We start from the raw sequence: 12,972 nt of genomic DNA, 5'->3' as shown, positions 1-12,972 counted from the left end.
AGGAGCAGCATTAAGTGTGGGCTGTTTTGCATAACGCCAGGGGAAGCTGCCCGCGCCTCTGCAGAGATGGTGAGAGTCGAGTGCTTTGATTCACCGTACCTGGCCTGGTTTGTAAAGCTGCAGGAAAGTACATCTTCGTCACCATATGGTTTGTTTAGGTGGATTAATGCAGATGAACGAAAGCAGGATGAGAATACTTTTAAACGTTTACTTACCATTTTAGTTCAGTATTGATTATATATGTTTATGGCTTTCGTCTAATAAAATTTACAAAAGCCAAGCACAGACTTGAATGGCGCTTTGTATCTAAAGTAGCAATCAATATAAACATAAAGGTTGTTAGGATTAATCATTTTTGCTGTTAAATGATCAAGATTGGCCAATTGTACAAACAGGAACTAAGGTTTATCTTCGGGTCTGGATGAAAAGACATGAAAAACTGTTGCTTTTGTCCGTTTTATGTTCTTTTTATGTTGTTTTAGGTTTGAAAAATAATTATAAAAAAAGAAATTGAGGGTAGCACAAGAATAAACACGATATTGGTCAAAACTTAACTTAACTTAACTTTAATGCACTTTAAAACGTCATAACAGCTTTTACTCAAAGTTGTATTTTGCAAGTGTAAGAAAATTCCTATTTTTACCTACCCCCTATCCCAACCCACATCTACGCATTTGGCTGCAATTTAATCAAATGTAAATCATGATCCATTCATTTGACAGTTCAATTCTAAGTTTCGACACAAAATGAAAAGTAACAGTTCAATCAATCATTCCCGTGACATTAATGCGACATCCTTTTTCTTATCTTTACCTGGATGAATTGATACATTATTTCACACAGACGTTTACCATCACATTTTACTGGATTCGGCTTTGCCACGTCCTTCGGCTTCTCAAAATGACGCCCCATAACGTTTCACAGCTGCCGTTACAATCGCTGGCCCGTGCACCAAACGGCTGCAGAATAGTAATAAAAGTATTGGTAGTTCGTCATTGTCAAAAAGTGACTCTGTTGTGCAATGTTTTGTGGAGTGCAGCAGAAAACAATCAATGCAAACAGAATATAAGGGGGGGATGTGACTGAAGTGGGCCACGCGATGCCCTAAAGGGAGCAGCAAGTGACACATTTACGACACGCAGCAACCAAGACGGTGCAATGGAAGAGGACACTAAAGATTTACTCAGTTATTTGTATTCGTTTGGACCTCTACAAATGTTCAGAAACTTTTGTATTTTTTCTTTTATTAGTTTGGCTGTAGTAAGTCATAATAATTACTACATCGACTTATCGTTCAATAAATGAGAAACAACAATCTTTAGGGGGCAATATTTATCTTTTTGTCATTTCTGGTGTTTCTTATGGAACAAAAATAGGATTTAAGCTTGAATTCCGCGATTTATTTGTTTTATTTTAGTTTTTAGGGCATAATTCCGCTTTAGAGTTGTGTTAGTAGCACAATGTAGTTTCTATATTATCCTTTATCGCCTCAAAATGTTATTGTGACTGATTTGGCAGTAAATATTTCAATGAACTCTCAAATGTCCTGGATACATTTCAAAACTTTGCACTTTGAACTGACTTTTGAACAATGTTACAAGCCTCGTTTTGCCCGAATATAAAAACTGTGAGGGTTTTGTTGATAGTACATTCTGTGAAAAGACATTTTTGTCAAGGGTTTCCGGCTTCAATGATTTGCTGTCAATACTCTCCCGTCCCGTCTCGAGCGAACCTTGAAAAGGGACAAAAAACGAGAACAGCTCTATACAAAATACAAAGAAAAAGCATTTATTTTGCATTTTCCTCACCGCCCGGAGGTAAAAGCACACTCACAGGAAATGGAGGGACAAATTACAAAAAAAGAAAAAATGTTTTAGGCAGTGGTAGAGACATCATATTTACCAAAGCATTACCACAAATGACAGTTAATAGATCCTCACCGCAGCAGCACTCACAGCAAAAGGTAGCAGACATTTGCACACAGCCGTTTTCAAAAACACACGTCTTTCACGATGCTGTGTGGGTTGGCACATACAAACAGCTCTTCAGCATTTTGACTTTTCATGGCAAGTCCCGTTTCAACCGCATTGGCAATGTAGTGCATGTTTTGAGAAGGGAAAAATAAGTAGTTTCTGTGCCACCCAAACGTGAAGATAAGGAGATGATGGCTTCCGATTGTCAGCACCTGCCTCACGGTGTTAAGATGTGGAGGAGCTGTGACGAGAGCAAAAGACAACGTGGAAGCTATTGGAAAGGATAAAATAATACGCTGAATAGAAATGTTACAATTTTACAAGAAATAATAGCCACTTTTAACATTTTAAGATTAGGACAGCACAATATGACACATTTACCATAATGATGATGACTCCATCTCTTTATACATGTTAAATAGAGAGAGTTAAATAGCCTTGAAACTTAAAGGCTATCAGGCAGATCAGTGCAATTGGAGCTTAACAGTGACCGCTATTGTTTTGTTACTCTAAAGTTATTTTCCATACATTTTCCCATAGACTTTCTAAAGAAAATTATATTAAAAGCTTAAACGCTTGCTCAGGACTAATCAACTTTGTGGGAACTAATGAACATAAACCCTAGATATTTCTGAATCTATTTCAAACCACCATGTTATTAAAAAAAATTGCCAAATTTAAAGTTTCAGAAGTGCTTTTTTGGACCAAAACATATCACAGACATTAGTTAGCATAAGCTTGTAACTAAGACTTTTAAACTCTTAATACATGATTTTTATTTATTTTTAAGTCTATGAGGAAAATGAAGGGAGAAGTACTTCCAGAACAACAGTGTGTAATGAAGTGGGCTGGACTGGTACATAGAAACAGACATAAACCACCATAGTCCAACCACTAGGGGTCACCAGCCAGTACAGTTTGTGCTGGTGCCAAGCTCGGATCAACTGAGTTGGAAGGGAATCTGACATCATTAACAACAATTACTATATGAGCTTGTCATATGGTGGCTGAGATATTAAAGAAAGTTATGGTCTCTAAATCTACAAATAGACTTTAATTCTAACAATGCAAGTAAGAGTCAAAAGCGTCTACATATTGTGCAGCCCTAATGAAATACAAGGACGTTAAACACAAAAGACAAAAGGCAGTGACATATTGTGCAATAGGGAATCGCTGAATGTATTAAGCACCTCAGTTGTCATCAGGTTTTACACACAAAAAAAACAATAACATACTAAATAACCCTGTGTGGCAATGTGTGCTCCTACGGCAGTGTAGTATCACTTCATTACAATTTACTAAGTTCACAGAGGAATGTTCCAGTTATAACAACCACTCTGAGGTTTTCACTGAACAAGGCAATGGACACATCAGCAGCAATAGATATCTAGACTAAACACGGAAGATAAGCAGGGCTCAGCTGTCGACTTAAAATAAAACATCATGACACGGACATTGTGGCTTGAATCCAAATGAAAAAAGGCAGTACAGTCACGGAGCAGAAGCGTAGAAATGACTGGAGCAACGTAGTTAGACCATTACAGAGACGTTTGGTTTTCCCACACATCATATTACACAACATTCAGACATTTGGCTCAAAAATGACATGACCTCTAGGTGGTGCCAGGGAGTAGCGCTTTATGGCAAACGCACAAGCAAATCAAAAAATGTCAGGGTTTAAGTAGGACAGACTGGGCAGCAAGTGAACCTTTTATTAATGTCTAGATGTGTAAGGATTTGATTAGCTTAGACAATGACTTGACTATAATGGGTAAATCACTGGTCGTCTCGCTCTGAGCCCCATGAATCACTCAGTTTCAAATGTATCTAGATTGTGACGTCAAGGGTTGAAATCATTAAGTCCACAAATCATCGCTCGACTCGTTCTGATTATTTCTACCGTCAAATGCATTCCGGTCGAGTCATTTCTCGCGGTTCATTCCAATCGCAGCCAGCGGGAGGCGTGCCAACACTAAATTCCTGATGAAAAAGCCCCTCGGATGGAAGATGATGCGGGTTTTCTACGAGCATTACTGTATTTAAAGTTCTGAAACATGAAATGCCAAAGACAGGGAACTCGAGAGCACGTTTAAAGGCCAATAACACAAACGATGCATAATGTGTGTCTTTAAAAAGGAGCACTGTGTAACTTTTCACCCCTAAATGCAAGTTCACGTTGTACTTTTGTTGCATATGGCGCCGCACACAGTCTCAAGTGGTCACATCCTTTTCACCTGATCGCTGGTTACAAGTCAACTTCATTCAACCGTCTTTATGGCATTAAATAATGATTGACAAACGTGTCGTCTGTGGCTCACGTTGCTATGGATTCGAGGAAAGGCATTTACATAAAACAGACGCGGCAAAAGCTTAGTTTTCTCTCTCTCTCTCCACTTCTGGCAGGCATTTTTCGAAAACAACTTCCCATTTTCTCGCAGATATACGATGCACGGACAGAGGACAAATATGTGCTTATCAAAAACACCCATGTACAAGCAGCAAGGGCCTTAGTGTCGGTAGCACTTCGCCCGTCCACTCACGAGGTGCAATCGGGGTCAAAGAGCAGCTTAAAATTGATTGAAAACGGCAGAAGATGTCGATATCACTCTGTACACACTAAACTATGAACCAGCTTATGTTAAAAAATGCACTCGGTAACTTTTTTTTAAGGAGGACTGCTCACGTTTTTCAATGCATTTGTGAGCGATTAAAACACCTGTAGTTGAACAAGTGGATTTCTATACTTTAAACATTCGATGGTAAAGCAGAAACATCTCCATCTCCAGGCGATGCAGTAGGCGAACCAACAAAAAAAAAAGACATAGCAAACCTTTAAAAAGAAGGTTAAATGAAGATGATGGGGCGAGCGTGTCCTCCGCAGGTATGTCATAGTTTGTTATGGTCCGTTACAAAAAAAGCTTAAAGTAAACAACATCTTTCCTTGAAGCTCTTCTTGTTCTTTTTGTTCTTTCCTTTGCCGTTTTTGTCTTTGTTTTCGGCCATTTTCTTGCCACGTACCTCACGCATCAGGTCAAAAAACACCTTGGAGACGGAGAGGGGGAGAGAGAGCGAGAGAAACAGTCAGACCGTGCACGTTTATTAATGCGACGACATCAATCAGGAATTTCAAATGTCACCGAGGGAGGAGGGAATATGGAAATTTGAGTAAGATTAAGATGAAGCTAGCTTGCAGATTCTGACATAAAAGCCTCGCCTTAAATAGCTGACTTCAAAAGGCATTAAGATTGGCTGGTGCAGCGAGATAACACTATGCATACGACGCTGACGTATACACTAAATTCAACCAGGAAGACTGCGTGTCCTGCCTCAGCCAATCACAGCTCGCTACTTCGCCCCGTTAGCCAATCACCTCTTAAGACGCTTTTAGTTACATTCCTCCAAAATCCAAACGTTTCCGCTCAACTCGCAGGCAATTTCTTAACCAACTGAGTCAAGCAACGATCTATTCATTAAACTATTTATTTATTTAATCACTTTCTGACTAAATAAATTACAGATAAATCTCAATTCTAAAAGTCCCAAAGGTTTAGTTTTTGTAATTTGACATGTTTTTTTTGAGCAGTACAAGAGTAGTGACAAAACTAGATCTTACTAATTCAAATATAAATATATATTGGAAAATAAAGCATATGAATCTGACCTATGGTGAGTAGGTTTAGAACGTCCGGGATGTAAATCATAACGAATATAAAATGAAGAGGAAGAAATTGTATCCTATTGTTTAAAAAATCCCAAACAGAATATGTTGTGGTATGTGGTATTTAGATTAGTATCAGACCTTGTTGGTTTACAGTAGTTCATATTTTTTATGAATGCTTTAAGTTGTATTCAGCACTAAACCTTGTATTTGTTTGAGCCAAATGTAAAAACAAATAATAGCACAATCTTGGAAATTTCATCTAGCGATTCAGATCTCACCTCAGAGAATTTCTAGTCAACCTAATGTTAAAGGAGAACTGAGCATCTTTAACGGCTAAATGTGCATTTTTGGGGTGTTTAAAGTGCCCCCTGATGTCACTGGGCGGAAACACAGCCTCGCAACATTTGCCGACATCGACCCAAAGACAACTCTCCTGAGAAACCCTGGCTCTTTTGTCATATTTGGCAATGTTGCAGTGCATTTCCACAATGGAGCAGCAGGGGGAGCTCTATCACTAAAGTTTCATAGTTCTGCTTTAAGACAATGGAGAGTTAAGACACTTTAAATTAAATATTCTGACTTTAGAATTTTATAGGGATGTACTTTTCTATTGTTTTTGCTAATAAATCTCTGAGCGTTTGGCAAGTCGAGGCAGTAGCAAAGTTTTTTGTGTTTGCTCACTTTTGATAACTCCCCAGGACATAAATGGAACTGTGTAAATCTAGAGCTTTCTCTGCTTGTTCTTAGTCTCGACTTCGAAAAGGCGGGCTTACCTTGTCGACGTTGGCTCTCGTTTTGGCCGACGTCTCCACGTACTGGACGCCCCACTCTTCGGATTTACCCCGGGCCTCGTCCACGGACACCTGCCTCCGATCCTCCAGGTCCGACTTGTTTCCCACCACCAGGAGAGGGATCTTGTCCTCTTCCGCCTTCACGCGCAAAATCTGCTCCCTGAACCCACAAAATACATGCATTATGGATTATCTGGCCTTTAAACCCCTCGCTCTTTTTACACAAGCGTTGGGACAGTTTTAACCTAAAGTTCACTGAATAAAAAGTGGTTTGTGTTGTGAAAAGCACCGTGTGTTGCAGTGTTTGTTTCGAGTCATTGTTCCTGGGCAGCCCCCTTGTCAAAACAAAGCAGCTGTGTTGTTTTCAATTCAAAAGACACAGTTTGTCATATTATAATTAATACTCATTATGTATTACACAGTCTGGCAGCTCCAGCGCACTTCGCCCATCATCCTCGCTGTAATGGCCATCTTTTGTATAGGGTTGAGTTTGATTAAAAAGCCCGTCGTATAAAGCAGTAACATCCCCGTTCATGAGCCCGCCGTGTACCTGAACTCGGCGGTGGCGGTGAAGGACTCGTGCTCGGTGATGGAGAAGACCAGCAGGAAGCCCTCGCCGCTGCGGAAGTAGTTGTCGCGGATGGCGGCGTAGTCCTCCTGCCCGGCCGTGTCCAGGATGTCGATCTGGACCTCCTCGCCGTCCAGCACCACCTTCTTCCTGTAGCTGTCCGCCTTCGTGGGCTCGTAGTCCTCCACGAACTGGGGGGACAACGGGGATCGTTTACGGACAGAAGGGCGACAGAACGCTTCATCAATATGTGGGAGGGGAGTGACAGTTGTGTGTGTGAATTTAGTTTGTTTAAAATGTCTATAACTGTTTAAAGAGCCTATGACATGTTGGCTTACTCAATGAACTAAAATTAAAATGCAGTTAAGAAAAATATATTTAAAATGTTGCAATTTATTCATTTTTTTAATCCCCAGCATAGCACCTTTTTTTTATATATATATAAATTGTACTTCCTGTTTATGATCTCATCTAATGTCACTTTTTAAATTTGACAAATAATATATATATATATATATATATATATAAGCTACGCAACTTTATTTTCTTGCATTAATGTTGAGGGTGAAAAAAGTAGTTTGTATAAATTATGCATAAACGTTGGATGGAATGAGTGTCCCAAGTGTGATGTCACTTCCTGTCATTTTCTACACACGGTATTTTTAACCTTCTCTCCACAAACTTGATTTGACTTTATAACAGGTATAAATTAACCAGTTAAAGGCAAAATTTGTCATATGCTCTTTAAGTCTTTCTGCTTTTGTATTTTTTACTTTTGTGTTTTATTTTACGTTATGATTTGTTAAAACATTTCTAATATTTACAACAAAAAGGTAATTATCAAAAAAATAAATAAAAAAAACTATTGAAAGCATAATTTGAACAAAATATTAAGTTAAATGTTGCTGTTTTTCAAAATAAAACAACGAAAGAAGGGCATATCTACCAAAAGCAACAGGAATAAGGTAATTTCAAGTTCTAAATATTGTTCTCGTCTTTTCCTGGGAGTAAGATCCCATTAATCTATAACAAGCACTGAAGTGTTCAATGTTCCACTTGAAGAAAGGAGAGTTCAGAAGTGCAGTGTACGGGGTATTAATTGGAGCAATTTGCCAAGAGCGTCCTGATGGAGACTCTAATCAGAGTCTAGAGTAGAAAAACGCTCAAATGGAAACTCGTCATGATTTGTACAGCAGCAGTAATGGGACATTTTCAAACTAAGTACATCAACAACTCATTTTCTGCTGCAGAGAAAACAAGAAAGGCTGAAATGGCACGGTTGACCTTTGTAAGATCTTGTGTTGGGCTTGTAGTGGTTTGTTGTTTGGTCGGATGTAGTTAGCAGACTGCAATTTAAACTTTTATGAAAGAAACATTTAAACCTGGAAAGCTATGCAACTTTTCTGGTAGCGATTCTGCCATCCAATTGTTTCCATGACTTAGTTATTGTGTTGCCTTGAATGTTCCAGTGTGGCATTAAACTTTCCTATCTCCACAAAGACAAGCATGCGATGTGAACAGTAAAAGTAAGAATCCACGGTTTCAATTTAGCGATTCATTTAAAACAAACGCAATTGAATACCAGTAAATACAAGACAGAGGAGTTGTTATACTGTGACCAAATATACGGAGATATTCATTTTTGTGCGTTATCTCTGACAATATTCTGATTATATTGAGGAAATGTATCAGAATGGTGCTAAAACACATCTGTACTTGCTTTGGTTGAGGTTCAGTGTGGCATGACAAGTGAAACGACACGCTAAAGTGCACAAACGTCACTTGCACGCGTGTTTGGAAGATTCATCTTACACGTTTCATTTTTAATCTGATTTTTTGCAGTTATTTCGCTTAGTTTTTATTAAAGACGATAAATCCAATTTCGCATTTCTCCAAAATGACATTAGCAATATTATGATTTTTTGTCTTCATCTCCCACCTCTACAAGGACACTAATAAAAACACTAATAAAAATGCAAATGATGACAAAATACAGAGCAAAGTGAAGGAGTGGCTGCACTTCTGAACCAATTCTCGGTGTGGTTTTTGACTTGCCTCGTCGTACATGAACTGCAGCGTGAGCGCCGACTTGCCGACTCCTCCGCTCCCGACCATGATCACTTTGTGCAGTGCCAGTGAGCTCTGGTTTTTATTCTTTCCGGTCGCCATCTTGGATTATTTTCTGCCCCTTTCACGCGATCACACACATACGACGCTCGCCCACGGTCACCTACACGGCCTGGACAACACAAAACAGTACAAATGATTAGCACAAGTCAAGTATTCTCGCAGGATGTTTACAGGTGATGATCAGGTCGTATTTAAGACATTCGTAAAGCTGTGCTCAAACGTGCCGGAAAGTGCTGCGATAGAGGCTCAAATAGCACACAAATAATGCAGGAACATCACCTACCAGTGTTTAGTCTTATTTTTCTTATAACAGTATTCACTAGACATCCGTGTTGTTATGAATCTCAATACTAGCATTTCAAACTCCATTTAATAAAAAAAAGAAAAGGATCAATACTGATATTAAATGTTGTTTTAAACACAAAGTATTAATATGTTAGCAAAGACCTCCTCCTCTTAGACAGGCAGAGTCATTTTGTTTTTAATTCAGCTCTTAAAAGTCATATTTTCCCTTGAGTTTTATAGTTTACAGTGTGTTTATTTTTGTTGCATTTCAGTGTCCATTTCATTGCTGTGTTTTTATTGTTGCGTACTGCACTCTGCAATAGAAATAAAGTTGGATTGGATTAGTATGCTCTGTCACATTACAATGTGATTTGAGCTTTCTGGACATTTCAAAAACGATTCCGTTTCCAGCCCGCTTGTTCCCTTTGGGCTCCAGTCTCCCACGACCTCCATCCCAGTGACTTTGGGCCTTAGATGGGTACACCCTGGACAGGGGCCAGCTCATCGCGGGGTTGAAGTTTAATTTTGTCCTATTTTTTGCACAGACACTAGCTCTGTCTCAATAACATTGCAAAATTATACATTGCAATAAACGATAAAGTTGAAGCGAATGGATATCTAACAGTTTTCCAAACAAATGTATCATTGAAACATGAGCTGTAATATAAAACAGAATGAAACTCTTAAGTCGTTAGTATCATTAATAACTCAGTCATAAATGTTAACTATTCAACGCTATACAGCTAAAATGTAAAAAAATAATGTTGGGCACTAGTGCTTAAAAGAGGTGATTCCGCCCCCTCAGTTGGGAACCACTATAATGAACGATAAGTTGATAAAGCCATTTTTGTGATGGGCTTAATATATACATGTTCAAATGTTTAGCTAGTCTTCATACAAATATCTGGGTATCAACACTTTTGACAACCCTAGATATTCTGAAGTTGTAAACCTCAAAACAACCATTTTGATATGATGTCGTTACCTCTCTTGACACGTCGAACAGAAGACAGTTGTCGTGTCGTTTAAAAGCTTACATAATGCATCTCGTCAGAGCGCGGCCTCGGCTCGGCTCCAGTTAATCTCAAATCCACTCTGCCACTCTTCCAATCAAAGTGCCAAAGTGCCTACTCATGAATCCTCGAACTTTATAAAGTTTGCCATGAAAAGGTCACTGAAGATGATAGCGAGTAAGGCAGCCATTACTCTACAGACGGAGAGGGTTTATGAATGCAATAAAACACTGGAGGAAACACGTGCGAAGATCGTTAAAACAAAAGAGAAGTCACTGACCATCCATTTAAACTTCAGGCCCCACCATAAACTGCAGCTGGCTTACTTCCTTATTCTTTTAACTGTAAAAATGCATTATAATATTATCTCAACATCATTGACCTACTGCGGAACTAGGAGTCATTATTTCTACAGAGATATCAGCATTGAAAAGGCCAAAATGTACTTAAAATCCCATTTTATCAATAAGCGTCATAATGGAAGTAGAAAATAAGTGAAAATACAAACCCAAATGCTGACATAATTAGAGCACAAATTACTAATCTTTTCTGGATGACAAAACATACAATCAGCGATGAATATTTTTATTTATTCACAATATTTCACACCATGACCAAACAAACGGTGAAATCTTACATTTTCTCTCATTATCTAACAGAGCATTTCCCTGTGCAGTTTGAGGACAGCACATGCTTCTTTTTCATTTAGACTGTTCAAACTATTCAATTCGGGAAACGCACAACTACAAAAAGTTTGGAAACCACTGCCGTAGTTTGTGGCCAGTTTTCTTGGCTGAACCAAGCTAACCCTGCGACGAGCTGGCCCTGTCCAGGGTGTGCCCCACCTAAGGCCCAAAGTCACTGGGATAGGCTCCAGTCACCCGCGACCCCGAATGGGAACAAGCGTAGAACATGGATGAATGAAACAAGTGAATCGATTAATCGCAACTCATCGGTTATTACAGTGTGTCTCAAACTTTTTACACCAAATACCACCAAAGAAAAGATTTGGCTTTCCGAGGAGCACCAGATCTAAATCAGATTTATAACAGACTATTTCAGGACTACGTTAGGGCTCAACAAGGTCTTCATTAGGAATACTCCATTGTTATATCAGTTTTAACTAAGAAATTACTCAAGGAAGAGCTAAATAATAATAATTTCTTTCAAAAAAGTACTAAAATTGACAACACAAGAACTGAAGAGGTGTTCGTGCACCACAGTTTGAGAAATGCTGGATTATTAAATTAGTTGATGACAATCTTAACAATCGAATCATCATTTTCTGGTCTATACATAGACTCCATAACATGTCATGTTTGTTTTATTATGAGAGTTTATGACTCAGGCGTATCCGTTATTACAGCAAAATTACACAAGAAACATGTAAAAGTTGTGTTTTTAATGAAAAAATGATTTAGAGTTAAATTCAATTCAATAAAAATGCTCTCAAGCTGCATTTGTTTAGCTTCACCTCAGGTAAATATCGAAAAATTGTCATATTCACAAGACTTTTGCAATCCAAACAGCAAATTGATTAATCGAAAGGATAACTGCCAGATTAAACGATAGTTAAAAGACTCCAGCACACTCCAGTACATAATAAACAGTACAACAATAAATGCTAAAAAGAAAGTCAAGATAATGAATAGAATACAGAGATGAAAGTTTAATGAATAACCCCTTAATATTAAAGATTAACTAAATAATGAGCTTGTCTGTTACAGGCCGGGATGTCAAGATGATTCGGTTACCGCAATCGATAATCATTCATATTTAAGTCACAAGGTAAATCGTAGGACAAAAGTCTATGTAGTTCAATCTACAATCCAGTATAACTTTATTTTGTTTCAGAAAGTTCAAATTCATAAAGCCGGTGTCAAACTTGAGGAACAGTAACATGCTAGACCACGGGAATGAAAGAAAATTAAAGAGCTAACTGTTGCTTTTATAAAAAAAATCTCAATAACGTGATGAGTTGCGTCACAATAATCGTAACACTAGACTTTGATATCGTACCATCCCTCGCTACACGCTTCCATAGATTCATTCAGTTGGAGACCATAGATCAGTTAGCGACCCACCTCTTTTATAAATACAGCTAAGACTACTTTAGCCACATAACACGGACCGCAAACATTACCTAGCTAGATTTGCGTGTCAGTGCCGTGTTTGCCGTCACCGCCGATACGTTTAAAGTCAGTGCGGAGACAAACACGGGTGTCGAGTGGCATCAGGAGCTACCAGTGCCGCGACACGGTTTGATCTAAAGTTGAAAGTGCTAAAGAAACACACTGGGGACCGCCGTATTTCCTCGGATGACTTAATACTCCCTTGTCACATAAGTCTGGGTAAACAAGCTCCTGCCATCGTTTTATCTCCGGCGCTAGGTGTCATGCTAATAGGTAGAGCTGGGGCTTATTCATCTCTCAAAAACCCGCTCCTCCTCCCGAACGGTAAACATTTCAGAGCGTCCCTACAGCGAAGAGTCGCGGAGACAAGATGGATGACGCGCAGCAGGCCCGCCCGTTTGTTTTGTGAATGTACGGGA

At 38.9% G+C, this 12,972-nt stretch overlaps 1 protein-coding gene across 1 annotated transcript; it reads right to left on the bottom strand.

The window, feature by feature from the left end:
• Positions 1-1,772: 1,772 nt before the first annotated feature.
• Positions 1,773-9,232, bottom strand: LOC140359924 (ras-related protein Ral-B). The gene is made up of 4 exons (XM_072445178.1): positions 9,049-9,232; positions 6,976-7,184; positions 6,408-6,585; positions 1,773-5,015 (listed from the first exon to the last, which is right to left on the bottom strand). The coding sequence occupies exons 1-4, from the start codon at positions 9,160-9,162 to the stop codon at positions 4,893-4,895; spliced, it is 624 nt and encodes a 207-aa protein (XP_072301279.1). The 5' UTR covers positions 9,163-9,232; the 3' UTR covers positions 1,773-4,892.
• Positions 9,233-12,972: the final 3,740 nt, after the last annotated feature.

This window comes from Eucyclogobius newberryi, unplaced genomic scaffold, assembly GCF_026437365.1.
Source record: "Eucyclogobius newberryi isolate DKJ021-1_F unplaced genomic scaffold, fEucNew1.0.hap1 SCAF_14, whole genome shotgun sequence".
NCBI classification, from domain to species: domain Eukaryota; kingdom Metazoa; phylum Chordata; class Actinopteri; order Gobiiformes; family Gobiidae; genus Eucyclogobius; species Eucyclogobius newberryi.
The sequence above is the reverse complement of the archived record's forward strand: the minus strand, read 5'-3'. Positions and strand labels throughout refer to the sequence as shown.

Bases quoted from the DNA above. Each gene is read 5' to 3' on its own strand.
- LOC140359924 (XM_072445178.1), bottom strand. From the start codon at position 9,162: ATGGCGACCGGAAAGAATAAAAACCAGAGCTCACTGGCACTGCACAAA. The intron at 6,586-6,975 runs GTACACGGCGGG...TTGTGGGTTCAG, and splicing joins ACCGCCACCGCCGAGTTCAG to GGAGCAGATTTTGCGCGTGA. The intron at 5,016-6,407 runs GTAAGCCCGCCT...TCCGTCTCCAAG, and splicing joins CGAGAGCCAACGTCGACAAG to GTGTTTTTTGACCTGATGCG.